At 39.4% G+C, this 27,409-nt stretch overlaps 1 protein-coding gene across 3 annotated transcripts in view; it reads left to right on the plus strand.

The window, feature by feature from the left end:
• tmtc1 (transmembrane O-mannosyltransferase targeting cadherins 1) overlaps window positions 1–27,409 on the plus strand; it is a 166,758-nt gene that overhangs the window by 82,982 nt on the left and 56,367 nt on the right. For all 3 annotated transcript variants that reach the window (XM_020623887.1, XM_020623889.1, XM_020623888.1), the window contains exons 5-7: window positions 11,854–11,935; window positions 12,398–12,501; window positions 21,004–21,193. In XM_020623887.1, coding sequence (XP_020479543.1) covers window positions 11,854–11,935; window positions 12,398–12,501; window positions 21,004–21,193 — 376 coding nt within the window. The remainder of the gene's footprint in view (window positions 1–11,853; window positions 11,936–12,397; window positions 12,502–21,003; window positions 21,194–27,409) is intronic.

The raw sequence follows: 27,409 nt of genomic DNA on the forward strand, positions 1-27,409 counted from the left end.
TTAACGATTAATCAGGTGTAACATTGTGAGTGTGGTGTATAATTCTACTTGTGTGATGTAGAAGATAATTATCAAAGTATGTAATTATGTAAGAATGTTAATAGTCCTGTAATATTTTTAGTATATCACTAGCGTGGTGTAGAACAAAATTATCTATGTAGTAATACTGCTTGCAAACCAATGATGGTAAGATGATGTCATGGGGTAGGACCAGATAAGTCTAACTTCTTCCTACTCTGTTCAAGCATGTACTAGGTATAAGCAAATTGATAATGCATTTGTGGATTTGTGTGAAATTATGTGTGTTGACATGTTGACTGTCGTTACATGTTTGAAAGAATAAATCAAATCAAATCAAATTAATACCGGTTTTGAGATGGAGATCAAAATAGCATCTTTTGTACTGCTCATTGTTTCCCTAGAATGTCAGGGTCAGAGACAGCTAATCAGCTTGTGAGCACCAGCCTGATTGATGGAGCTCTACAGACAGGTGCATGGGTCATGTGTCTATGGAGACAGCTAGTGGCCAGGTGTAAAATTGCAAGTCTGGAATGACATGATGGGAGCTAAACAGCAGATTTTTGTGGCAGAGGGGGGGATGGAGAATTGAAGAAGTTGTTGCCAAGGGACTTTCTTGTATTTTTTATTTTATGGTAACTTCATGAAAAGTCATCATCCATTTTAAACCTATTTCTGCTATGATCACCTTGGGTTTAACCACCGACTTTATCTTGTACTGTTGTTCCTCATATTCTAGCTCATTCTTTATATATGCAGTCCTACCTCCAGCATAGGCTTGATTTCCATGTACACTAATTTACATAAACCGATGACAGAATTATTTCTGTTGATACATGACTGTAAGGAAATATCAACCAATTAGAAATTAATATTTTTCCTGGCTTTTATTAATGTGGCTCAAAGGATAGCCATTTTGTTTAGACAAGCATTGAGTTGGGTGACAGCTTTGATTCTTTTTCTCTAGTGCCAATGTGCAATTTACATTCTAAAGTGAAAATAGGTATGCTTTTCCTGCAGTGAAATTCAACTGGGTGTTCTGCCTTAAAAAGAAGTGTCTATATTCTCCAAACAACATCAGGAAAAAAGTGACATTTCATAGTTAAAAAAAAACAAAAAAGAGAATCACCTCATGTATTGATTTGTTTTGACATAGTGGGTTTTTTTTTTTCACTTTGATGTGGCACTGTACTGGGGTCCTAATGAAGCCCCTCATTCTCATATGAGCCGAAAACTGAAGGAAATCCTTAAAAAAAAGAAAAGAAGAAGAATTAACTGAATGCAAAACTTTTTCTTTGACAGTACTTTTACTGTGAGTTGCCTCCAGCCCCCAAATCACTATAGCGCTGTCAAGTGAAACTGAATTTCTGAATGACAGGTCACATGATGCTTTGACTATTGCAGATTGAATTTATGAATGAACCCACAATAGACAGCTTGCTAATGGTTGTTTTTAATCATTAACCCATATTCGTATAATTTAGTTGACTCCGTGTGTGAGCTCAAGGTTTGGTAAATAATAACATACCTGGGCAAGGACAGAAACTGTAAGCTAGTCATTGGAAAACTGCATTTCTCCATGATGGACTTTTGCTTGATATTTCAACAGATTGCTGGTGTTTCCTTTACATGTTACATGCAAAAGACTAAAGCGAAACCTGGAGTGCTTTGTGTTCACAATACACAGATTCGGCGAACCACGTCGCAGACTTGAAACAAACCGAACTGAGCCCCCTTTGGGAGGTGGTCTCAGTTCAGCTTGTTTCAGAGGGGTTGAGTTCATTTGGACTGTTCGCATTTCCACAAAAAATTCTGATTAATCGCTCTGAGTTAATTTTGAGGGCTGAATGGGACCAAGTATGAAAGCACCCCAAGACAAGAAGAAACCTGAATTTATAATCCAGTAAAGTGATCAGAGATCAGTAATGTAACATAGCCACTGTAATTGTGGTTTTCGTAGCATTTTTTGTATTTCACTCATAGTTGCTAGGGATGTAACAATTAGACCACCTAAACCGAGGCCAAAACCATTCTCGAGTTGTTGTGTGGCAGCATTTTTCTCATTTCAAGAATTGACATGGGTGGAAAGGACACTGACAAAGTTTGTATTGTGGACTTGGCAGTATTGTACCATGGGTTTCTGGTCTTGCTACATCCGTAATACACTAGTTACTGACATGCAAAAGTGTGTATGTCAGCATTAAGTGGAAATAACAGGAGCAGTCACTTTTGATCCAGCGATTACAATTAAACTGGGTTTTGGCACAGTGGTCACAGGTGGTCACTTTATTTGGGGATCATATTTTTTGAATGTAGTTTATCTAACTTGTTTGTTTTTAATTATACATAAAATGAAATTGCTGTGCTTCATCTTAAAAATTATACAGTTATTGTAACATTGTACATTTTACATTATATGTTGTTGCACTGAGGTGTGCTCAGTTATGCTGTAGCCTGTATTCTATGTTATATGTTGTATGCTGCATGTGTAACATTCATTATTCTCCCTGTCTATAGAAAACACTCCTTGCAGCGTGGCCTGCCTCTCCCTGTTAAGGATTTAGGAGACTAGAAAAACAAAAGCAACATGTTTCCCCATAAAGGTCCAGAATAAAATCATAGGTTAGTGAAGATTGATGGATTTAATATGAAGGAATTGCTCTTTGTGACTCGGAGGAATCGCTCCTGGTCTCTCAGAGGATAGACACAGAGAGGTACTGTATGTGTGAGAATACCTCTGTGTTTCTATGATTAATGAGCAGGTTCTTTGGGCACTTCAGTCAATGTCTTCCAGGGAGGAACATACACACATGCACACATAGAGTAAAGCTCCCCTGAGTATAATCTTGAGCAGTGTTGTGAGCTGGGAATGATACCTGACAGTAATCCTCTCCTCAGTTTTATGCAGTGCAAATTTGACCTCATCTGGTAGGCAAATGGGTGTGATCTTGGGCAAGTGTGTGCATGGGCACGTGCACACGACCATGATTGTAATGTAAAATATAGGGAACTGGGTGGAGGAGATGGTTAAGAAAAGATTATAAATTGGATTTAAAGCAACAGTAGAACATCAGCCCTTCATCATGAGTGTCAGACCATTAATTATACATCCCCTTTCTATTTTGGATTCCAGGGGAGAAATCGGTTATGAAAATGTGCAGTTTGGTCAATCAGCAGTTCACTGTTATTTTTTAGCAGTGCAGAGCTAGATGAGAAATCATTTACTGTAAGGGATTTGCCTTTCTATTGGTTTGCCTCTGAGAATGGGAGTAATGTCCATTTTGGCTTAGAGCAACATATAGTAGCTCAACAGCTGCTGACCAGCTTGCCCCCAGAGTTTGTGCATATATTCATGGTCCCAAGTAAAGTAAACATCGTGTGCAGAATAGGCTCTTTTTGTGTTTTTAGTTTCATTTTACTCACATTACTCATAAAATAGGTCTTACCGATCTTACAAGTAGAACATACAGTAGCATTGTGTAAGAGACCACTCATCAGTTAAACACACAGAGATTCTTTCTTTTTTGACAAACTCAGTTTTGATCAAGTCAGAAATTCTGTTAAGATATATTCCAAATCCCATTTGATCATTTACCTTGAACATATGCTGCCCCAGGACGTGTGTTTGTGCCTCACTTGAGGATTTTCTTACAGTCACTACAGCTCCTCCAAGTTCTCAAAGCTACACATCAAAATCATTAAACTGATTGTTTTAGGATTTTATCCAAGGGCAGATGTTATTTTTACTACATTATCCTCATATGCATTTACATTTTTATCTACAGTAGATTTGTGAGAAAATGTGAAATTTTTATGTAAACAAGAGAGTGAAACCTTATGTCATGGGTAGAGATATTGTTCCTGGAGGCCCACAAGTGGCGATTTGGCCAGTGGTGTCAGGGTCAGATGCTTTGTGTCCTCAGTGATCCTCTCAGATGTGCTGATCCCAGTCCCTTCCAGGTTTTGTAGTGGTACAGCATTACAGCATTTCTGCCTCGGCTTCTACAAGAGTCCGCTTTTTATGAAATGTGTACATACTGTATATATGGTTTTAAACCTTTCGTGACAGTTGGCGGTTTCAAAGAATCCTTAACCTTTTAGAGGTTTAGCATTCTGTCAGTGCCTTTTCTGCGAGCCACAAAACATTATCAGTTTTATTTGCCTAAAGTCATTGTGAATATTGCCCATGTTTCATAAAGTGCAAAAATTGTAATCTTGGTGACAGTTCTGTTAGCAGAATGACAATAGTTCCAGCACTGAAGTGTCCAGGTTCACATGGAGGATTTTGTGGAAGTCGTTCAGAAAAGTGAACAGGCATGAGATGAGGTGGGACCTTAATGAGGAGGTAAATGATAAAATAGCAAATGTATTCACTCTTATGGTATAAAGCTTAAATGGTCCTCACAGTGTATAGCCATGCAAGTACCCATACACACAGATGGAAGACAGGGTGTGGGTTTTGTCAGTGTCATAGAGCTGTAAAACGGTTCAGCTCTGTCACTGTCCTGGAGCAGCCCTTCACACTTCATAGCATATCATAAGACGTGGCATGACATCAACTCTGAGAAAGAGAGAGACATGAGAGATAGACAGAAGAAATGTGATCATGCACACACAGCAATAACTTCTCCATCATCAGGCCACATTTTTAGTTTATCCAATACGTTGATTTATGAGCAAATACTGTACTGGCAAAACTACTGACATTCTCAGCAGCCTCAGCAGTACTTTAACTTTAGTGCTAATTATTACATGTTAGAATGGCAGCATGCTGAACTAATATAGTGAGAATGGTGAACTTTATACATACTAAACATCAGCATGTTAACATCATTACTGTAAGCAGGTTAGCATGCTGACGTTAACATTTAGGGTAAAGGACTACTATGCCTTATAGAGCTGCTAACACACCCGCTAACTCCTAAGGCTTCTGATGTCACTAAATGTCAGCTGGAGTCAGGTGTTAGCAATCCTGGAGTCCAGTCAATGAAACGAGAATGGAGGTGTGGTTTAGAACAACCTTGACTTATAAAAACACTCAAACAGTGTCACTGTGCTATTCACAAGCGGCATCAGCTGATATGAGCCATGCCTCTCAAAAAGAGATCTTGGAAGTCCTGTGATCAAGGGTTTTGATTTACAGAATCATCTCAAAGACTTTAGATATTCATCAGTCCACAGTGAATGGAGACATTTTGGTACTGTGGCTACTCTCTAAAGAAGTGGGCACCCAGCCACCATCACTCCAAAGGCACAATGCAGAATGCTCAATAAGGTAAAGAAGAACTCTAGAGCAACAGCTAAAGATGTGAAGGATTCATTGGAGGTGGTTCATGAGTAACCATACATAAAATATTGAACAAGTGTGGTATCCATGGCAGGACACCATGGAGGAAGCCATTGTTCTTCAAAAACAACAACACTGCAGCACACTTGAAGTTTGCCAAAGAACACCTTGACACTCCAGAACACTACTGGGAAAAAGTTCTGTGGACAGATGAAATGAAGGTAGAATTGTTTGGGAAGAACACAGCACTATGTATTGTGTGAAAAGAGAACCACGTACCAACATGAAAGCATCATCCCAACAATGAAGTATGGTGGAGGGAGCGTCATGATTTGAGGCTACTTTGCTGCTTTTTCTTGGGGCTGTGCACAAGTTGTTCATTAACAGTGTGTGACTGACAGTTGTAATGTGATGCATAATTTTATAACCAAATGTATAACAACTTCTTTCATTTTATTTTGCCCACTAATACTGTGCAGACCATGTGTGCTGCTTTTAGTCTGTAGGGATACTGCCATAGGTTTTATTAAACTTTCTCCTACCACAGAAATTCTATCCTAAAAGATGTCTGCAATTCAGAAGCATTATATAGCCTAATAAATGTTGAGGAACACCCATTTTCAGATGCCTGTTAATTACCTTTATAGAGATAGTTGGGCACGATTACATCATTCTTCTCATTGTTATCATAATGTAAAAGCCCTGAGAGTGAGCAGCTCTGCTGTGAGTGTAGCAAGGTCACAACAGAGTGCCCACTCCTCTGAATCAGTGGTTCATTGTTAGCCTGCAGCCTTGTTTCTGCCACAATGGCTGGGTGAGTGAAAGCAACTGTGGCACACGGTGAGGAGGTAAAGAGGAAACGCCACTCAGTGGGAGGAATGTCAAGAGTTTCAGCTGACTGAAGGATGGATCATAGGCTTCAAATAACTTGTAGTTTAGAAAGTAGTTTTGGACTTAACTGGACCTAATCCACAAATAAGATGTTGTCACACACCAAGTGGGACACTGGATTTTTGGTTTGTTTACCCTCACTGTAAACTTTTCATAAGTGTGAGGGAGCTGACAATCTGACCTTTCATCAAAATAATCAACCAAAATTGATATTCTCTTGCTTAGGGCCTACCTTCCACAGCATCTCCCCCTAAACACACATATTTCCCCGTCCATTCATCTTTTGCTGCTGCCGTGGTCACAGTTGTCACATTAGCATACTGTTATTTAGACATATAGAATTGTCTTTCGCATGATTTAGGTCTGAAGGCACCACCAACATCTGTCTGGTCCCCACTGACTCACCCATATGTGTGTGTGAGAGAGAGTTTGTGTGTGGTGCTGTTTCATTCTTTCACTTTTTAATGTGAAACCAATCTTCTCATTGTTGATTTGAGTGATTTATTTTTTTTTATTAAAATCTTTTTTTTTTCCGGCCAAGGATGTAGAGTGTTGCTTTCTATTTCAATTTTTAAAATGGTCATTCTGCCCAGCAAAAGCTCACCAAGTAGAGTAGTTTACCAACTAAACCAGTCAGTGGTCACCAAGTGTCCAAATCAACTATTTCACAGTGATGCGCAGAATAATTTACTATGCCACTTTCTGGTCCGTTTGAAAACAGGTTCTGTGGATTATCCAAAGTAACAGTTGGTTGAAAGAGATGTTTTATTTTATGTGCTAGTAAAATCGGGTTTAGTCCATGCCATACTTGTCATGGCTGTGTTGTAGTGCCACCTAGCTTCTTAGTCTCTGCAGCTAGCAAGGATATCGCTATACTGTGTAAAGCAAAGACCCAGTGACAGAGCTAGTCTGCATTAATAGGTTCCTTTGGTGGAAAAGGTTTACTTCTCTGCACTAAGGACACTAATTGGAAATAATTCAAGACATGCTTTTCATTCAGAATTGCTATATATATATTTATGCATCCATCCTTCCCACTATACTGACTAGTCTCCTAGTCCCAGCTGCAGAAAAACATCCCACGGCATGATGCTGCCACCACCGTGTTTGACTGTAGGGATGGTATTAATAAGGTGATGCTCTGTGCCTGGTTTTCTCCACACACGCTATTGGGAATTGTGGCCATATAGTTCAATCTGTGTCTCATCAGATCAGAGGATTTTGCTTCTCATCGTCTGAGAGTCATTCAGGTACCTCTCAGTGTCTTTTAGTGAGGAATGGTGTGGGAGACCAAGAGGGTTAAAGCAGGCAGAAAAGAGAAAAAAAACTTATCAGCCTGTTACTTGGGCAGCTGCCCAGACTGGATGAAGACACAGGGACACCTGTTGCACCTCAGAGAAGGAGAGATAGAAAAGAGCCTTTGAGGTAAATATTCAATGTTTTCAAGATGTCTTCCTGTGACAAGTTGAATCTTTAATGTTAATGTTTAATGTTTTTAAGATGACACCCTGTGACAAGTTAATGTGTTTATGTCTTACCTTTTAATGGGGTGGACTTATGTGTATGACAGAGTGATATGTCACCTGTTACTTTTTGTCCTCTTAATGGAGTTTTGGGCATGTTCATGATGTTTGGATGTGTCTGGAGGTATCATTAACCACAAACAAGTGTCAAGAAGATATGGTTTACTTGTTATTTTTGTTTTATAGCTTCTGAAGGGGCGACTAAGGCTGACCTCTCTAGGGTCAAATACAATGGTGTTTATGGCGCTGGAGGTCAAAGAGAGAAAGGTGGGGTAGACCATATTTAGACAAGGAGGTACACATGGAGAGAGTATAAAAGATGTTGCAGGAGCTCTGTAAACTATTCTGCTTCGCAAAACCGAAATGGAGATATTGCCATTTGTGACCTTTTGCAATAAATCCTACGCCTTGCTTCAGACTGAAGAGACTGAGTGTTTTTTCAGAAGATAAGGGAATCATCACAGGTGTGTGCCTGACTTATACTGGCCCAGGTCAGGTTCCACAGCGATATCTTTCATCTGACCACTCTACCAGAGGCCTGATTGGTAAAGTGCTGTGCTGATGGTTATATTTCTGTAAGGTTCTCCCATCTCCAGAAAGGAGCTCTGGATCTCGTTCATAGAGACTTTTGGCTTCTTGGTTACCTGCTGACCAAGGCCCTTTGTACCTGATTACTCAGTTTGGCCAGATCTGTGAAGACTTGGTGGTTCCAAATTTCTTCAGCTTGAGAATGATGGAGGCAACCATGCTATTGGGCACTTTCAATGCTGCAGATATTTTCTTGTATATCCTTCTCCAGATCTCTACAACAACTAGTTCTTTTGACCTCATGGCTTTGTTTATGACATCAAAAGTAAGACCTTATATGGACCTTATAGGTGTGTGTGTGTGTGTGTGTGTATATATATATTCTCAGAGAGCTTTGCAAATGCGTAGAATATTTTAAGAAATAATTACAATTTCAATATCCCAGCACCTCCTATTTCAGCCAGTCTTTTGACTTTGTGATGTGATCAAACTGCAAAAGGTGCATGTTTGCCTGTAGGGAAGAGTATTTTTGCCCTTCGGCATTAAATATCTCAGCTCAAACAGAGAATTGAAAGTCTTATGCCTTTTAGTTTGTGATATGCCTTTATCAACTAATTCTCTGTAATCTATACTGCTTGCAGGGTATGGTTCCCCACATGTTTGTTGTTAGTACTACAAAAGGTAGCTACTTTTTCAAATATAGCTTTAATCAAATGTAGCTACTGTCACGAAAAGTAGCAATGAACACTCAAAATCCTTCTTTACGCCACCTTCTTTATGACTGGTACAGGCTGAATACCCAAACTCATTAGGAAATTGTTGCCCTTACCTGGATTCATCATTTGAAGTATGTTTTGAGCCCATTAAAATTTTTAAGTGCATCATGCTTTTCTAGAAACAAGGTCTATGGTATCAGAGGATAAAATGACCTTGGTTTTTGGGATTAAACCCTTTCACAGTAACTCAGATAAATGCAGTGTCTGGAGAGTCTGACTCCTCTTTGTCATTCTGTCTCTGTGCCACGAACCTCAACAGAACAGAGAGCAAAGACTTTGTCAAATACAAATATAGAAAGGAGAGAAAGGGAGTAGGTAGCGAAGGGAGGGTGAGACAGAGATGAAACAGACAAGACAGATCTGTGAGACAGAATATGTGTAGAATTCCTGTGAGATCTCTTCTCTCACCAACTGTGTATGATGCTTTGAAAGTTATGCACATGGGGAACGTCTCAAAGTGGCAGTGTTTTGAATGGATTCTCCATGCATTCCTCTCTCTACCTATCCACCCAATCCCTTCCGTCTCATCTTATTCTCTTGCTGCCTTTTTCTGCAGTCAGAGCTCCTTCTTGAGCTTCAACCTAAGATTAATGGAATGCACTCTGTGGTCTCAGACAAGAGTTCATAAATGACACTGGCTGGATGGAAGGATGGAGGCCGGCTCGATTAAAAATATGACTGAATAGATGGTGACCTTCAAGATCAGGTTATGAACACTGCAGAAAAGCAGACACATGAATGCTTTTAAATTATGGTAGTGAATTAATGACATAGTTACTGAGAGGCCAGAAAACAAATGCAATGTCATTCATCTGAAAGTCAAGATTTAAAAATGTGTAGGAGCAGATTCATCCACAAATAAATTTAAACCAGTAAGGAAGAAACTATTTGGTGCAGCCAAAAATAAGGACTTGAACATATTCCATGACTAACAGTAGTGTCTTTGTCTGACTCTGAATTCTTTGTTACTCCCCCACTTTGTCTGTAGATCTTACCTCTCTAAGCCTCCTGGTTCTAACTGAAGATACTGAATTTTTAAGTATATAGATGTATATGCAATCGTTTCCTTAAAAATGGTTCATTAGATTCCTAAAAACTGTGGTTTTTAACAAAAATAAATAAATAAACAGGAGGAAATACTACATTTGCTGGGATTAATTCACATTTAGTGCTCAAGCGAGTATTTGCAGCAGCAGTACAGTCTCTGTGGGACTGAGTCAAAACAAACTACAGTGTGTTTGTTAATGAAAGAACATCAGTGCAACAGTGTGGCTCATTGGAGTGGAGTGCTTTTAATCATTTTTGGACAGAAATAGAGCTCTAAAACACAAAGAAAGTGATTAATTGATAACTTGATGGTCAGAAAATTAATAGGCAGTACTATCTGTGTGAAAGTGGCTTCTCCACTTTGGTACAGCTCAAGTCAAAGCAAAGGAACAGGTTGGACAATGATCTGAGAGTAGTTCTGTCTACTTTCAGCCCAGACACTGAGACTCTTGTCAAAACTAAAGCACAAACACAACTATCTCATTAGTTCACTGTAAAATAAAAGTTTGCTTACATGTTAAGTGAAAAGTGTGTTTGTTTCATGCTGTGTTTGCAGTTCTGCATTCAGTTTTACACATATACAGCACCCTGTTGTGTCATTTGACTGTTGTATATATGTTGTGTTACACAGCAGTTGTGATGTTTATTTATGTTTGAGTAACATTTCCTCAATGCAGACAGAAAAATCTGACACAAAGGCTGTACTAACTATGTTTTAAAAAGGCGCTTTATACTTTAATAAATTAGTTTGAAATTTTGTACTGGTGGGTCGCGACTTGATAAGTGAGTTGGAAAGTGGGTCTCAGGGCCAGTTGAGAACCACAGTGGTACATCAATGTAAACTGTGCCATTTTGCATAATTAGTACTTTTACTTTTCGGACTTAAAGTATATTTTATGCTAATGATTTTTTTGCTTTTACTTTACATTTTGAATGCAGCATTTTACTTGTAACTGAGTATTTTTACACTGTGATTTGCTACTTAAGTAAACAATCAGAGTACTTTTCCCTCAGTGCCACAAACTTTGTGACATGATCCAGAGTTGAGTGTTCTTCAACAGGTTTAGCACTGGGTGTTCAACTGGCCCTTACTTCTCCAGCCATACAGACCCCATACCCTCCTTTCCCCGACAGTTTCCTCTCGCACCGCCCCAGTAATCAATACTAGTGGCTTATGTGGACTTCAATACAGCCCCAACTCCCTAAATTATATATACTGTATTATATGAATGAATGAATGACACTTTATTATAGACTCAAGGTCCAAATTAAAACAAATAGACATTAAAAGAACAATTCATATATATTTTCTACTTTATATACATCATTGCTATTTTAATTTCATGAAGTGATTATTTATTTATCCATTTATAAAGTTAACAAAGTTGTTGTGTTTATTGCTTTTGCATGTTTTATTGTGTTTTAACAGGTTTTAGTGATATTGTGTTAAGTGCTTTGGTCAGCTTCGGCTGTGTTAAACGTGCTATATAAATAAAGTTGATGATGATGATGAAAGTGAAAGTTTTGCTCTATGAAAATAAAGTTACAGCTAATAATAGAGTAGGAGAATATTACCGACTGTGGTACTGTTATGTACCACTGAAAACACTAGGTTTGTGTTGAACAAGTCCACCTGGAGGTTGTGCACAGCGTGGTGCTGCCCAGAAGGAAAGGATTTATTTGGTTTCACACTTTCCATGTCTTTAGTTATACTATGCTGGCTTAACATCAGAGGTAAAGAATGTGGTCTGGCTGACCTCCAATCTGTTTCTGTGTCCCTCAGCCACCTGTCTGGCTCCAGACTCAGGGACCTCTTCTACATCTGCAGCCCCTTCATCAAAAGAGCCTGCCTTATCTCTGGCTATGTGAGTACATGGATTTTTATATTACAGAGTATAGTACTGGCAGTTCTGCACACTTGGTTGATTGTTTACTTACTGTGAATACCTCACATGGCTGTCGGCCATAGATTTTAAGATCAGTAAATATATGGTATTCCTATCATCATTTGGTACGCTTTAAATTAAATTTATTTGTCACTGCTTTTTTTAATATTGTCAAATGCTTCATGATTGCATGATACAGTTGAGTGTGAGGGATGTTTGGAAAAGTTTTGTTCAGTATACTTGACTGCTGCCCTGTTCATCTTATGTAAAACTTCCTTCAAATGTCTATGTCACAGTTTAAATACTTCATCTGAGTTACAGTGGAATCAGAGGTTTACATACACCTTAGCCAAATACATTTAAAATCCGTTTTTCACAACTCATGTCTTAGGTTTATAAACTGTGGCAGGATTGCTAAGATTTTTCCACCCACTTCTCTAGGTGATCATCATCATGTCAGTCAGGCTGTGGCTGATGGGAGGATCCATGCCTCTTTTCTCAGAACAGGACAACCCTGCCTCCTTCTCACCTCACTTGCTTACAAGGTCAGTGTCCCATACCAACCAAACCCCCCCCCCCTCCACACACACACCCACATAATGCATTCCCTGGCCGATACACTCACTGACATAATGCATTCCCTGGCCGATACACTCACTGACATAATGCATTCCCTGGCCGATTACCTAACCTTAGCCATCAGAACTAAATGCCTAAGCCTAACCCTTCCCCTAATACCTACTGTAAACCTAAATCTTAACCCTCAAAAAGGTGTTTCACAAAGTGAGGACCACCCAAAATGTTCTTGTTCTGTAGCAAAAAAACAAAAACCTTTTCAGTCCTCACTATGTAGCAAGTACAAGGACACGCAAACAGAACAAACAGATTAAACATGGAATTTCAGAAATTTAAGAAAGCTTAAGATGTCTTTTTGTTCCTTAACACCCTCTATTTAGCGGAACCACGCACACCCCTCACAAATTCAAAAAGTGCTTTTTGACCCAGGTAGTTTTTGTCCCTACCTACATCATTGATCAGGTTTTCTGGGTCTAGAGGACAGATTGACTGGATTTTATTTGCAAAAAGGAAAATGACTTCTGTTCTAATGAACATTATAATGGGACCACCATGCGTACAGGTTGATGGGCATTAATAAAAATTAATAAAAGTACTGCTATTACTAAAATAAACAACAATGAATATAAGAATGGAAACAGTGATTTATTTAATAGATTGTTTTGGTTGTTCAAAAATGAACTGGTATTTGAATAAATGTTTAGTTGTTTTAAGTAATTAACACACCATAAATGCCAAACATTAAATGTGAAGATTTGTTTCTTTGTGTGCAACATTTGGCTTGAAACGACTACTGTACAAGAGAAATTTGGCCTTCATTTTTTAAACATGAGCATATGATCGGGGTGGAGCTGTGAGAATTTCGGCTGCTCGCTCATTGAGATGTTCGTTGACTCCGCTCCCTTGCTCAAAGCTGCACCAGGCCGGTCCGTTCATTATCACTCATTGCTCATGTCACATTGCATCCTGCTCCACTCATCAAACCCACTCACTCAACAAAAAAGGGAAATAATCTGCATGTGTTTCACTTTTATCTTAAACTATAGGCTTATATCCCAAAGACAATGACTACTTTTTCCAAATAGAAATGATTTATTTCAAATCACAGTTAGGGCTGTGTAACAGCGATAATAACACAAAAGTCATATGTAAAATTCAACTAATCAATGGGTCTAATTAAATAAAAATATACAGTACACCTGTATGAGCTTTCAGTTTCCTTTTTAAAATACTTTAGGAACTTCATTGTTGAGCATGCAACAGCCAATTTTTGACTAAAAAGTGTTGGGTGACTGTTACATGACTGATGCACTGCCCAGTGCGGCAAAAGTTGAACCAGATCTAACTTTTTCACAACACAGGGTTGTGTCGTTTTGCAGAGACCCCTGTGGTGCTGGTGCCGGCTGTGGAAAATGCAGTCCCCTGTAGAAATGTGTGGAGAGGGCATTATTTTTTCACATCTTTAAAACTCAGTCTGAATATAGCCTTGGCCATTGTCACTGAGACAGCCTATAATCTGTCATTAGTGTGACAGCAGTGGAAAAAGAGAGCTGCTCTTTCTCTGCCATCCGGGAAATTTATAGCAGATTTTTATATTGGTTGCTCTGTCCTTCCTGCTTGCCTTCATTTCCTACCCCCTGATGTCTAGCTGGTTGAGCCTTCAGTATTTCCTTACCACCTCTTTGTCTGTCCGCCTGTATGTCTGTTTGTGTGTCTGTCAGTCTGTGTCTGTGTTTTCCTTGTTCCATCCCTCCTGCTTTTGTCTTGGCAGTTCGAGACTGACAGTGTGCACGTAGAGAGAAATGTAAACCTTGAACCTCTGTGCGTGTCTGTGCATGTGTGTGTGTTAAAACACATTTATACACTTCACCTTCATCTGAGCTATAGCGGTGATAATCCATCATGTCAGTGTGTCTCTGCTGTTACATATGTAACTCAAGTCATCACAGCAGCATCCCGACTGACACTAATCAGCTCACTCTGTACGTGTGTGTGTGTGTGTGTGTGTGTGTGTGTGTGTGTGTGATGACATTTCTAGCATGATGGATTGTAGTAGCCATATGTGATGTGGTTGAAGTGTCACATTTCATTCTCATCATTCACTGCAGTGTGAACTGTAATGTAACCACCAGCTGTAACACAGCTGGTCTGATCTCTCTAAGGGCACACACACACACACACACTATGTTCATGTGTGGTATCATATGTGTATGTCTGTTATTACATTTAGACTGACGTCTGCAGTGACAAGATTGAAATAGTTGATTTAGCTGTGTGTATTTCTTTTTTTTTTCTAAATGCCAAGTAGGTATGTGTGTGTGAAATTGGAAATACTTGCTGTTTCAGTCTGTCTGAGAGAGAATAAGGAATCTGAAAGTACAAAAGCCAGTTCTGGTTCATTTCATTAACAAAAACTATGACAAAATGTATTTGTTACTGCCTTGATTTTCCAACATGAGGTTGATGAAACAAAAAACCCTTTGTAAATCAGAAACAGACCAAATCACAATACAAAATTATTTAGATATTCTTTTTTTTCACCATTGTTTCTTTAATTCAAAAGGTATAGCCAAGAAGCAGACAGGGTACATGGGGCAAGGGAAGAGAATAACATGCAACAAAGGTCCCTGGTTGGACTCAAACGGGCCATGTATCATTAACATATAATTTAGAGATTTTTAACAAAAAAACTATCAATATTTGGACTCACTATGTACACATAAAGAAAATGAGTGTGGTGTTGGTAAGGCTTATCCTGTGGCTATGAGCTAATGATTTACATTTGCTTATGACACAGTGCCCCCCAGGGTTTGGTTTCAGGGCCACTATTATTCAGTCTGTACTGTACAGAATGTGCTCCCTTCCTCCTAAATCATTCCTGAGGAGGAGTTAGAATAAGATCTCCTGCCATTCTATAATGCTCACAGATGCTGTTCAAATATCACTGTATAAAACTTGCTTAAAATGTGTTATTGAACTGTTTTTGCAGTTCTTCCCCTAAAGAAGAGTTCTTTTTCTGTGTACTATTTTTCCTCTGTAGTCTACAATGATTGTTACCTCATTATTATTGTTACCTCTAGTTATTTTTCTTTTGTTTGAAATTCTCTTGAAGTTCATTCTACACAGCAGGAACAACAAACCTTTAACCAGAGTTCAGTCTGAGTCTTTGAGATTTAATAGGAATGAGTTCTGAGATGTCAGATCATATAGCAACCCACATACAGTTACAGTTGAAATGTTGACTTATTAAATTTAATTTGTTTGCAGCTTTGTCTGACTTCTGACTTCAGTTTACTTTTTGTTCCATCATCTGTAGATGCTTTTTGAATGTGCGCACCCACCAGTCTTTAATTCTGAAACAGGACTGAACACTCATCATTTGTTTTATCCGTAACACTAGTTTTTGAGGAAACATTTTTTGTTGAGGTATGATATGGATGAGAGACTGTTTTTCTGCTGGACAATACTTTATTATTTTGATTGAGGCTTCTTGGATTGTCTGTCTGTTGGTTGGCACAATACTTCTGTTCAGAGTGAATTATCTTAACTATTGATGGACACATAAAATTTTGTGGAAACGTTTATGGTTCTACAGGATGAAGCTTAGACTTTTAGACTCCTTCCTATGTTGGTTATGTCTCTAATAATCAGAACATGGTTCACATCTTCATGTTTTATTTAAATTCCTTGACATCAGACCAGCCAACCTTATTGCATTTTTTTAATAACACAATTTCTAATTATACAACATACCAGCTTCCAGTAGCAGTTTTAGACAAAAATTGTTTTGGATTGAAATCAGAGTGGATTCTGACCTGGAAGCGATTTGCTTAAGTTTGACTAAAATGTCCATTGGTTTTCACTAAAACAACACTAAAATATTCAGTTTTCAAGACAGGAGCAATTAGTTTTTCTCAATTCAAAATTGATTATAAACAAGAGGGATGCATTTTACTAAATATTACTATAACTCACATGAGCATATGATCTCAGGACTAAGATTAAGACAGGACCTAAAATAAGCAAAGCGTTACTATATTATTATTATTATTGTTATTATATTACCACATTATAACCAGACACAGAGACAGTTTCTTCCCCTTGGTCATTACACTCTCGAACAACTAGTCTACTGTATGTATTTTGTTTATATCACTGTGCACATTGGGGGGCCACTGGGCTGGAATCAAATTCCTTGTATTTTTGATAATGCTTAATAATAAAGTTTATGCTTATGCTTATACTTGACAGAACCATCTGAAATAGTTCAATTTTCCCCTCACTTAGTTTAGGACTGAGGTGCCTTGTTGTATAATTACAAGCATGTACACGTGTTCGTGTAGGAGGAGGTGTTGAACAGCTGAGAGTGCTGCTTCACACCTGAATCCTGGATCTTCTTCCAGTCAGACCACCTGACAAATGATTAATTTCCTCTTTCTGCTCTCTGGTCCCTAACTGCTTTTTTTTCCATCTGCCTTCTCTTTCTCCTGTCTGTGAGTGTATGTATGGAGGCTTGTGTGTGAGAGAGATCATTTGTGGTGCAAAATGTAGAAAAAGGAATTGAATTTATGCCCCAGACCCATCAAATGACAGGCAGGTGGAGAGCATTCTGCTGCATTCTGAACAGCATGTCAGCACTACATTGGAGGGCTCCTTTTTCTAGTATGTGTGTGTGTGTGTGTGTGTGTGTGTGTTGTGTGAGAGAGAAAGAGAGCTTGTAACATCTTCTGTAAGTTTTCTGCAAGACACTGTATGCCTATTGACCCAAACCTGTGTTTATTTCAGACTTTGCCTCTCATGTCCTTCTCTTGTCATCAGTCCCTTTAATAGGCAATCTGAACAGAAGTTGGGGGAACAAAGGGAGACAACAGGGGAGTGAGAAAAGGGAGGAGTAGTAGGTTATTTTTGTCTTCCTGACATGTTTTCATAGCTGTGTTCAGGCCCCCCCACCACCCGACATGTAAGCTGGTGGCTTCACAGCCATGTTGAGTTACAGACTCTTCTTTTACATGGTCCTGAAGGAAATCAGTGCCTAACCTTCAGCTGGTCTTTGCAGTCTAGCTATTCAGAATTCAGTCCAACATGGTCTCTATCAGTATCAGTGAGGATTTTAGTGCACCATTTTTTTGTGTGTTAACCTAGTTTTGCTGGAGTCAGGGGAGAGAATTGACTTAGAGACATGCTGAGGTTTGCTGGAAGTCAGTTGTGGGAAAGGAATAATAATGGTAGATGAAAGAGTGAAAGTGTGTCTGATAGCTACTGTATGTGGACACCTGTGTAGGGTGTGCAAGAGGCAGGATATGTTGCAGTCATGTAACCAGTTTGTAATTTTGGTCATAAACAACATTTGATCCTGTACCTTAAATTTGTCAGATGATTTTGGCACCCTCTCTTAATGGCAGGAGTTCCTGAATCTCGTTGTGTTTTCAGTTAGATGTTTTCATTGGCATCTTCATTGTAAATGACCATAATGCAAAATAAGCAGTATAGACAGGCAGTAAACAATGCAGACAGACAAAGGAATGCTCATTGAAATGAGATAAATAGGAATAAAGGAATAAAAGTAGAGTACTTAAAAATAGAGACCTGGGCAAGGGGCAAGTAAACAGTAAACCAGCATAAGGCTGTGTAATATGACAAAATAAACAGTATTAACAAGCAACAAACAGTGCAAACAATGCAAAATAAGCAGTATAGACAGGCAGTAAACAATGCAGACAGACAAGGAATGCTCATTGTGAAATGGGAAAGTTGGGAAGTAGGAATAAAAATAGAGACCTGTACAAATCTGTATAATCTGTACGAGGTATATTTACAGGTATTGCACTGAAGGTTATTGTCCAGTCGTACTGTCATGGGTCAAGTGTTCATCAGAACGATGGCCTGGGGGAAGAAACTGTCCCTGTGCCTGGTTGTCTTGGTGCACAGTGACCTGTAATGCCGTCCAGAGGGGAGGAGTTCAAACAGCTTGTGTCCAGGGTGTGAGGGGTCAGCAGTGATCCTCTCTGCCCTCCTTTTGACCCATGAGGTGTACAGGTCCTCCATGGAGGGCAGGCTCACACCAATGACCTTTTCTGCAGTCCTGACTGTCTGCTGAAGTTTGTTCTTGTCCTGTTTGGTTGCTGAGCCAAACCAGACAGTGATGGAGGTGCAGAGAACAGACTCGATGATTCCTCTGTAGAACTGTATCAGCAGCTCCTGGGGCAGGTCGAACTTCCTGAGCTGGTGCAGGAAGTACATCCTCTGCTGTGCCTTCTTATTTGTTATATTACACAGTCTTATGCTGGTTTACTGTCTACTTGCCCCTTGCATGGGGATACATTGAGAACCGATGTACCAGAGTCAAATTCCTCATGTGTCCAACACACCTGGCCAATAAAGCGGATTCTGATTCTGATTCTGATTCATTCTCCTTCATCATCGGATGTGTGTACTCTTACAGCTTCACAGCAGTCACATGATAGAACTTCAACACGCCCAGCTGTATTCTTAGATGGTCTCACTCTCGCTCACTTGGACATTATGTGGACTTTGTACTAGGCAGCAGGCAGGGCAAAGTCCAGTTAATCTCCAGGCCAGCTGACTCAGACATCTGCGTTCTCACATACAGCTCTTCTGGGTAATGTCTAGATAATTTCAGGGTTCTGATGTTTGTCTGAAAAGGGCTTTATAGTGATATTAAACAGCTTCTTTTTTTGTTTTGTTTTTTTACTAAGAATTGTGTTCATGTCCCACTAAGTAAGTTGCTTAGAAAGATTCGATAAAGCCTCCAAAATGATTGAGTTTCAATAAGCAGATTTGGCTCTCAATTGAGATTTGATAATGTGTTACTGAACCCCATTCCTGTCAGAGTTAAGGTAATGCTTACCTTCTGAAAGTTTGTTGCAGCTCTGCGTTCATATGGTAAAAGAAAGGGGCAGTGCAACACTCTATAAGACTAAATAGAATGTACACTCCAGCCTGTACAATTAAAGACTACTATTGTGCTCCTACAGTAAAATACAAACCCATTCCTCTTCATTAAAGGCTAAAAGGAAGCCAGTTTGGACAGTAATGACATATCCCCCAGCCACTGAGCTGTTTGACTGGATCATAATGATAGTGTGTATTCTTGTATTGCAGACCTTGTGAAAACCAATTATAGCTCAAGGACATTACTGTGGGTAAATTGGAATAAGATATTTTGTATACTCGTTGCCTTATGGAAGAACATTGTGCATAAACACTGATAGCCACTGTGCCAGAGTCAAATTCTTTGTGTTCAACACATCTGGCCAATAAAGCTGATTCTGATTCTGATTTTGATTATATGTCAAAGGTTTTCTGCCCACAATTACAAAAAAAACAGAGCTCTCTTTTGGTTCCTTTCCTAGTTGACAAACAATTAAATAGTCTATAAGCCACATTCTGAGGGTTCTGAGTATGTTGTTCAAGAATCCATCCTTTTAACCATGGAAAACATGAGTGTAGATGTGGACTTAAGCCCCATTTTATTGGAATAAAATATTCTCATTGGTCTGAGCTGTATTTTAACAATTGAGAAATTACAGTGTGTGGCCTGTAATACACATGAACATTCTGCAGGATTAACCTAAAGAAAATAGCGTTACCTTCCTCTAGCTGACATTACAACAGCCTTTTTTGCAACCCTGTTTTCTAGAGATTATGTTTATATGGAATTGAATTGTTTCCCCAGTCACATTGTGATGAAAAGCATAAACAATGGCAGGATTATGTTCAGAGGAAACCTTTTTTTTTTTTAACAGTGATGGAGCACCTCTATGTACTACACTAGAGTCACAGGGAGGTGGTCTAGATGGAAGTTAGGCGTACAAACCACCAGACTGGCATGAATGTGATAAGTGGAATGTCACAAGAAAATGTTTTTGTTTGTGTGTATGTGCTGCCTACATTGCCCATGCTCTGTTTTTCTGCCCTTTACTCATTCCTTGTTTTTCATCTCTCTCTGGCTCCTCTCGTCCTTGTTGGACCAGACCAGCTGTCTCAGTCTGTCCCTGTCCCTGCTGTTTTAATAGCTGTGACACGGTGGCCAGATCCATACTCCAGACAACAGCCATGCAAGTCTCAAATCCACTGAAGAAAACATAGAGGAAAAAGACTTAAGCAAACACAGTAAAAGCAGAAGCAACATGACACAGGCCTTTAGCATTTGGTACATTCTGTGATTTAGCATAGGCTTATTTCTTTAAATGTCAGGCCAGAGAATTTCTCCAAATCAATATATACCGTATGGCCTTGGACAACCTCCTGTTTATTTTATTTGGTAAACTGCCAAACACTTTAGTACTGAGATAATGATTGATTGAAATTTAGATTAGGTTTAACATTTAATAGCATTGTTGTGTGACCCAGATTTTCCTTTCACATCTTCCCCTTTTACTTCCCTCTTCTCATCAATTAATCTTTTTCTTCATCCTCATCCTCTGCCTCTCTTCACCTCTTCTCCCTAGGATTTTGACCTACTCTTATTTGCTGTCCTTTAATGCCTGGCTGCTGCTGGCCCCCATCGTGCTCTGTTACGACTGGCAAGTGGGCAGTATTCCCCTGGTGGAGTCACTAGGAGACATGCGCAACCTGGCTACTGTGCTGCTGGCTGTGGTGATGGTGGCGCTCTGTCTGCACTGCGTCTTCTCACTGCAGGTAAGAGCAAGAAAGTGACAAGTAGCAAAAAAATATTGAAGACCCCAGTTCTCTTGAATTCTGTTGATACTTTGCTGCCCTCATTTGTGTCATTTGAAGAATGGGAAGAAGTGTTAGAGCAGGTGGTATCATCCTAGAAGTAACAAGAATCAAATTAAACTCCTATTGTTTCATCAAGAAAGGTACTGTGGCACTTATAACATTTAGCGTTTTTGTAAAATCTCAAGCACTTCAACATTCAATGGAAACATTCCAAAATTAGACAAAATCTGATACTAAACTTGGAATGAGTGAGTTTGGAAATATCTGTAGCTTCTTTTTGTTTTGTTTTGTTTTAATGGGGGCAGATACTTGCACCTAAATTATCCACTTTCGACACACTTAAAGAATGAAAGAGACCAAAGACTCCTAACTCTGTAAATGTTTATCAGGCGCCACCATTAGGCCAAAATTTTAACGTAACCAACAACTCTATCAATTGTAACATCCTCACTGTAGAGCTGCTTTGTGTTGTGGTGTGATACTCGGTCTACGGTCCTTTTACTGGCACTCTGGATAAGATACGATATCCTATCATAAAGCAAGTGTGTGTGTAGTATTTACAGCCAAAAAAAAGTCAACAGATGATCTACTCTGAATACAAATAGAAAAATATATATAAGATATTTAAATAAACAAAGCAAATTAGAGAAGCTAAATTTAAAGAAAAAATCAAGTCTTGTTGCGTGTTGATCCTCACTATATTATTTATAGTGAGGAATATACAGTAAATGTTCTGTAAATTGCAGTTACAGCAGAAACTCTGGGCACACTTATTAGAGTTGCTCAAAACACTGCAATTGTTCCTGGACTTCTTGATTTCCTGTAAATTACAGTTCCAATAAGATATTCAGGGTCAGTTTATCTAACATTACATAAAAGGCAGAACTATCCAACCTACAGTACCAAACTCAAATTAGTCAGCACAGTAATAGTAATAATATATATTTATGGATGACTGGATATGCCACTGAAACACATCTAGAGTAGTATTCTTAATACTCTACATCTGCCAAACTTTCTCACTCAGTAGGCTATTCTCGGGTTAGTCTTGTGATGGCGTATTTCACGGTGCTCAATAACAATTCAGTAAAGGTTTTTCAGAGACAGACTTTACTGTAATAACAGTAATAGCAGCTCATTCTCTCTGTTGACCATAATGAATCTTTGTGAGTGTTCCGCTAAAGAGCACACTGTGCATTTTCTGAGCTTTCTGAGCTAAGTATGCTTTCAGATCTCAGTGGGACTCTTAATTAGTGCTTCTTTCAGGTGAGTGTTAAAAAGGTCAGCCCATTATATGGTAAATATGCATAGTATCAGTTGGGCAACAGATAAGCTGAGGAGTGACTCCTATTTCTGATAAATATAAAAAGTTGAACTATTTTTTGTTTCTTTCATTGCGGCTATAGCAAAAATATTTTGTGCACAGTTTGTCTTTATAACAAGAAACATTTATAGTAACATGATGATGTAGACATGTAGCAGGATGTTTTTATATATTTGTTTTGTTCATGTTTTGTTTATGTGCCTCTTAGTGTATGTGAAATTGGTATGAGTGATTGTCAGTGACCGGGCCATGATTAGGTACTGGTCTGTGCTGCGCTGCCAAACCAAAATGCAGACATTAAAGTATCTGACTAGATTGAGCCTTACGGATAATGATGTCAGTTTTGTCTCTTGCCCATCAGCACCAATGCACAGTGTCTCAACATCTGTCTGAAGCCTGCCTAACTGTCCCTGACCACATACTGTGCCATTTCTTTGTTTGTCTATGCTATGCGCCACATATCCACCATCACCCCTTCAAAATAATATTCACCCATCAGAGTTTTAATTTTGTTCCTCTGAATGCACAGGTAGCAACACTATATTTGTTCATAACATTTTATATATGGAAATTGTTCTTGAATTCAACCTATGTTAGGAACCCAGACCACAAACTGGATGCTGCTTGGGTTGTTCCATTTCCTATACTGTGTGTACTGTGTAGTTTGACTTACAGTATAGTTTTTAATATGGGCAAACCATTTAAGTAATAATCCCTCTAGATGTCTGTGTCAGCACTGTGATAATCCTGTCCCACCCCTGTTGCCCTGTGAGAGGCTCCAGCCTCAATGCGAGTGCTGGTACAGGAGAAGTATTTCAGTCAGCCATGTCCGCAGCATCAAATAAATATTTAACCATATTTAAACCAGGCGTTGTTTTTTTCCCTCTAGATGATGTAGGCTACAGCTTTCTTGATCCTCTTTTTTTTAACACCACATAGAAGTTTCTTCTTGCTATAACAAGACACCAACTTGTGTTAATGAGATATGGTGGCATTTTGAAATTACCAGGAAAATTTTGTGATATAACAAGATCAAAAGATGTGTTGTTATAGAAAAGATGTTTCTTGTAATAACACTATAATAATAAGAAAATATGCCCTAACACAAAGTATCTTGCTTTTATCTAACACTCGTCACCAGCGTTTTAGAGCATGACACACACACACACACACACAGACACACACACACACACACACACATACAGTACAAAAACACACAGCTTATATACACATTCGCTTTATTACTTTACATTTTTAAGTCAGGCCCATTTCATACAGCTCCAGTTACCGTGGAGACAGATCTTAGTCTCTGAAAAGTGTGTTATGTGTTGATACAGTGCATAATTTCCAAAGGTATGTTGGCTGTGAGAAAGAGGTTTATACATTCTCAATCAGCAATACCTTTTTGTACCTCCGGCTCTGCATTAGTGCTTTGCAGTCTTTTTTTCTTTTTCCCACAATGCCTCCCTGCTTATCTCTTGCTAAGATTTCATATAATATTTAGTTCAAATTGTCTTTATTGAACTGTGCTTCAGTTTTGGGGAGAAATATTCCTGAAACAGAATGTGTCCTGGCAGAAAATGTAATTTAGTCAAACTAAATACTGTCAGGTGTTGCTGCTGCCTTCTTCTCAGGCTATCTGGTAACTTTTTCTCCACACTAAAACAGTCACATCTCTGTCATGCTCGCAGGCCTTGCTCTGGGAAGTCAGAATATTCCAAATAATTTTCATCCATCAGAGCTTCAACAGGGAGGGGAGATAGCTTTGCGCTTCTGAATTCATAAGTAGCATCTCTGTATTTTTCCAGTACATTTTGTACATGGAAATTGTTCCTTTTTAGGAGCAGGCAGCCTTTCTGCAGTATCTGAAGCTGAGAAACACAATGTTATAGAGTAGCAGCATAAAATAGCTAAAACAGCACTTTTTTAGGCTGAACACTCCCATTTACATATTCAAAAATGCATTAAAAATCAATAACTTTTTTTCACCTGCTTCCATTGTTTATGCTAAGTTACACCAACCATATTCTGGATCTAGCTTCACAGATTTCTGATTTCACCATTTGTCATATTTTATTGTTAACTTACACCCATGTTAGGTTCATTACTGCCAAACCAGACCCCATTTAGATCTTAAGCAGCCTTAAGAGACCATTTTCCACTGATGTTCATCCATTTTCTTAACTCTCTTGTGTTTAATTGTGCAGAAGTAGCAGACTTTTTGGCACAATCTGTGTCTTGGCCATGTCTCTGCCCCATGTTTTTCAAGTCATTTTAGATCCAGTGTCATAAAGGACATACTCACACTAGACAAAGTTGCCTTGTACTGTGCCTGAGCATGATCCCCCTCCCTACTCCCCCTGCTGGCCTGCGCTCAAACTGCACTTGAAATGATCAGGGCTAGAGCTCGCCACGATGCAAGTGAAGCGAAGCACTCTCATATAGCACATACGTATTGCTCGAGTTCCATGGCCAGGCATGGTTAGCAATCACACTATACATTATATGTATCATGCCTGAGTTTAACTGAACTGTGCCCTAGCCACCTTAAGGCGGTGGGCCTGGGCATGGAGCAGTCACTTTGGACTTTGTCTGCTCCTGTTTGAAATGTTGGACCCACACCTTTTCCTTACAGTGTCTAGTCGTAGTCTTTCCCTTGTTTGCCTACCTGTCTATGGACACTTTATTGTTTCCTAGATCTTTTTATTTGTCTGCCCCTTGACTGAACATTTTGCTTCAGCCTGTTTGTTTGGCTACAAACTGTTTTCCCCTGTTGACCATAACTCTCTTTATGCCTCTGTATGAATTTGAAAGGGCATTATGCTTCTCCAGCCTGTTAGCATGGGTATGCTAACAGCCAGCTGCCCTGTGGCTAGAATTAGGTCTGCTAGCATCCAGTCAGCCTCACCTCCAACTAGCACTATGCCCCTGTCCTGCTTCTGTTCAGGAGCCCCAGGCAGTGCCCCTGAACTCTAATCTGCCATTGTACTGAGGCCCAGCCTTCCTATGAACATGAGCTCCAGTCTGTTTCCCTGTTGGTTTGTCATAAGTTTGCTTACTCCTACCCTGCTCCTATCTTGGACTCAGCTCATATCCAGTCTGCTCCTTAGAAAAGATGACAATCTTCTTAGCCCTCATGCACACACAGACCACAGCTTCCCAAGCCAGAGCTTCTCAGTGTCAGGCCACCCAGAACTTCAGCCATCTTATTCTGTTCCTGTTCCTGTGTCAGCTATAGTCACCAACGACTCATCTGTTCCTGATCAATATGACCTGCTTGTGGTTCTGCATTTGGGTATAAAACAAAACCACTAAATTGTTGTGCTTTTTGGAGTTTAATTCTTAGAGCTCTACTCCTACTCAAAGAAGGATCCTGAGTTTATTAGGGGTCATGCAGGGCCTGTCATGAAAGCAAAACTGCCAACATCGAGTGCATTATTATTTTTTTGTTTTACAGTATATCCACAAAATCGTGTACAGTCAAAAAATTCTGCTTTTAAAATGGCACTGGTGGATGTCTTTTTTTAAATGTACATAATTAACAAGGCAATATAACATTTTGCAGTTATGATGGGTGCAAAGCTAATCTAGAGGTACCCAAGATTAAACTTTAAATGGCTGGAAACGAGCAAAATGAGCATGCCATGGGCACTTTAAGTCAGTCTCTTTCTCTCACACACGCACACGTGCATCTGTCAGTATGAATATGTTTTCCTGACCCTTGCGACCTTTCCTCTGCAGTTCAGTTCTGTATAAAGCCTGACTGTTGATCCCACTGCAACCTCCAGAAGTAATTGTGCTACAGTGGACCCCCTCCTGCTGTCTCCCCTGACCCCTGGATGTGATTGACACAGTCTTAACAACCTAGTGGCAAACTCAGAGCTTCAGCACATTCTAGCGTAACTTGCTTCCTGTATAGCTGTAGCTTATTCAAGCTCCCATTAGGGCCACAACACCCAGTAGAAAACACATACTCTAAGCTCTACATAGAGGAAGTGCTTGACCTGCTGTATCTCCCCTATACTGACATATCCTCCAGTAGGTCTGGAGGCACCGGCAGTTGTGTTTGTTGTTAAGGTTACTTTCAACAGTTAAGTGTTGGCATCTTTATTCAACACAATAAAGCTACATCTGTGACTTTTTAAGTGTTTATCCATTTCTGTGCAGCAACGGTCAAGGTCTGGGATGCTGGAGTTTTTAGTGCCAGTGGTCAGTTTTTGCAAGTACGTGCATGTGTGTAGTGCCAGGCCAATTGTGGCTCTGGTTGGTGCCTCCAGTGTTGCCAGCAGATCTTCTTTTTTATAATTTTCCTGGATGGTCCTGCTGATTCCACGTACAGTGGTCTACAAGTCTTGTAGTGATAGCTGTCAGAGTGAATTAAACTAAACACATTGGAAGTCCTCGGTCAGCCATTCTCTGGCTGAGAGGGTGAAATCACCCCTGTGAAGTTAACCACCCTCTTTTGGGTAAAAACTGGGTAGAATTCTTCTTTAGCATAATTTAAATGGTGAACATGTCTAATCTTTCTCCTACCAGCTTTTAGATTTTGTATGTGATTACTGTAGGACTGACAAAGCACATTTGTTGCCTCTAAGATCTTTTTGTACTTATTTAAACCAAGGTGGCCATCCCTTTAATATCTTTGGGTATATTACTTCATCATAGGCAATGTTGCAAATCAATAAGTAGGACTGTGGCATGCACACCTCACATGTAAAGAGACAATAATTGTAACTTTGCAAAAGACAATAAAAGCACAACATACTACAGGACCACCACCAGCATCATCAGCTCCACAGACAGCCTGCTGGATGGCCTCAACACCTTATACACCTGCTTTCAGACCTCCA

The sequence above is a fragment of the Monopterus albus genome, unplaced genomic scaffold, assembly GCF_001952655.1.
Source record: "Monopterus albus unplaced genomic scaffold, M_albus_1.0 scaffold315.1, whole genome shotgun sequence".
NCBI lineage: Eukaryota > Metazoa > Chordata > Actinopteri > Synbranchiformes > Synbranchidae > Monopterus > Monopterus albus.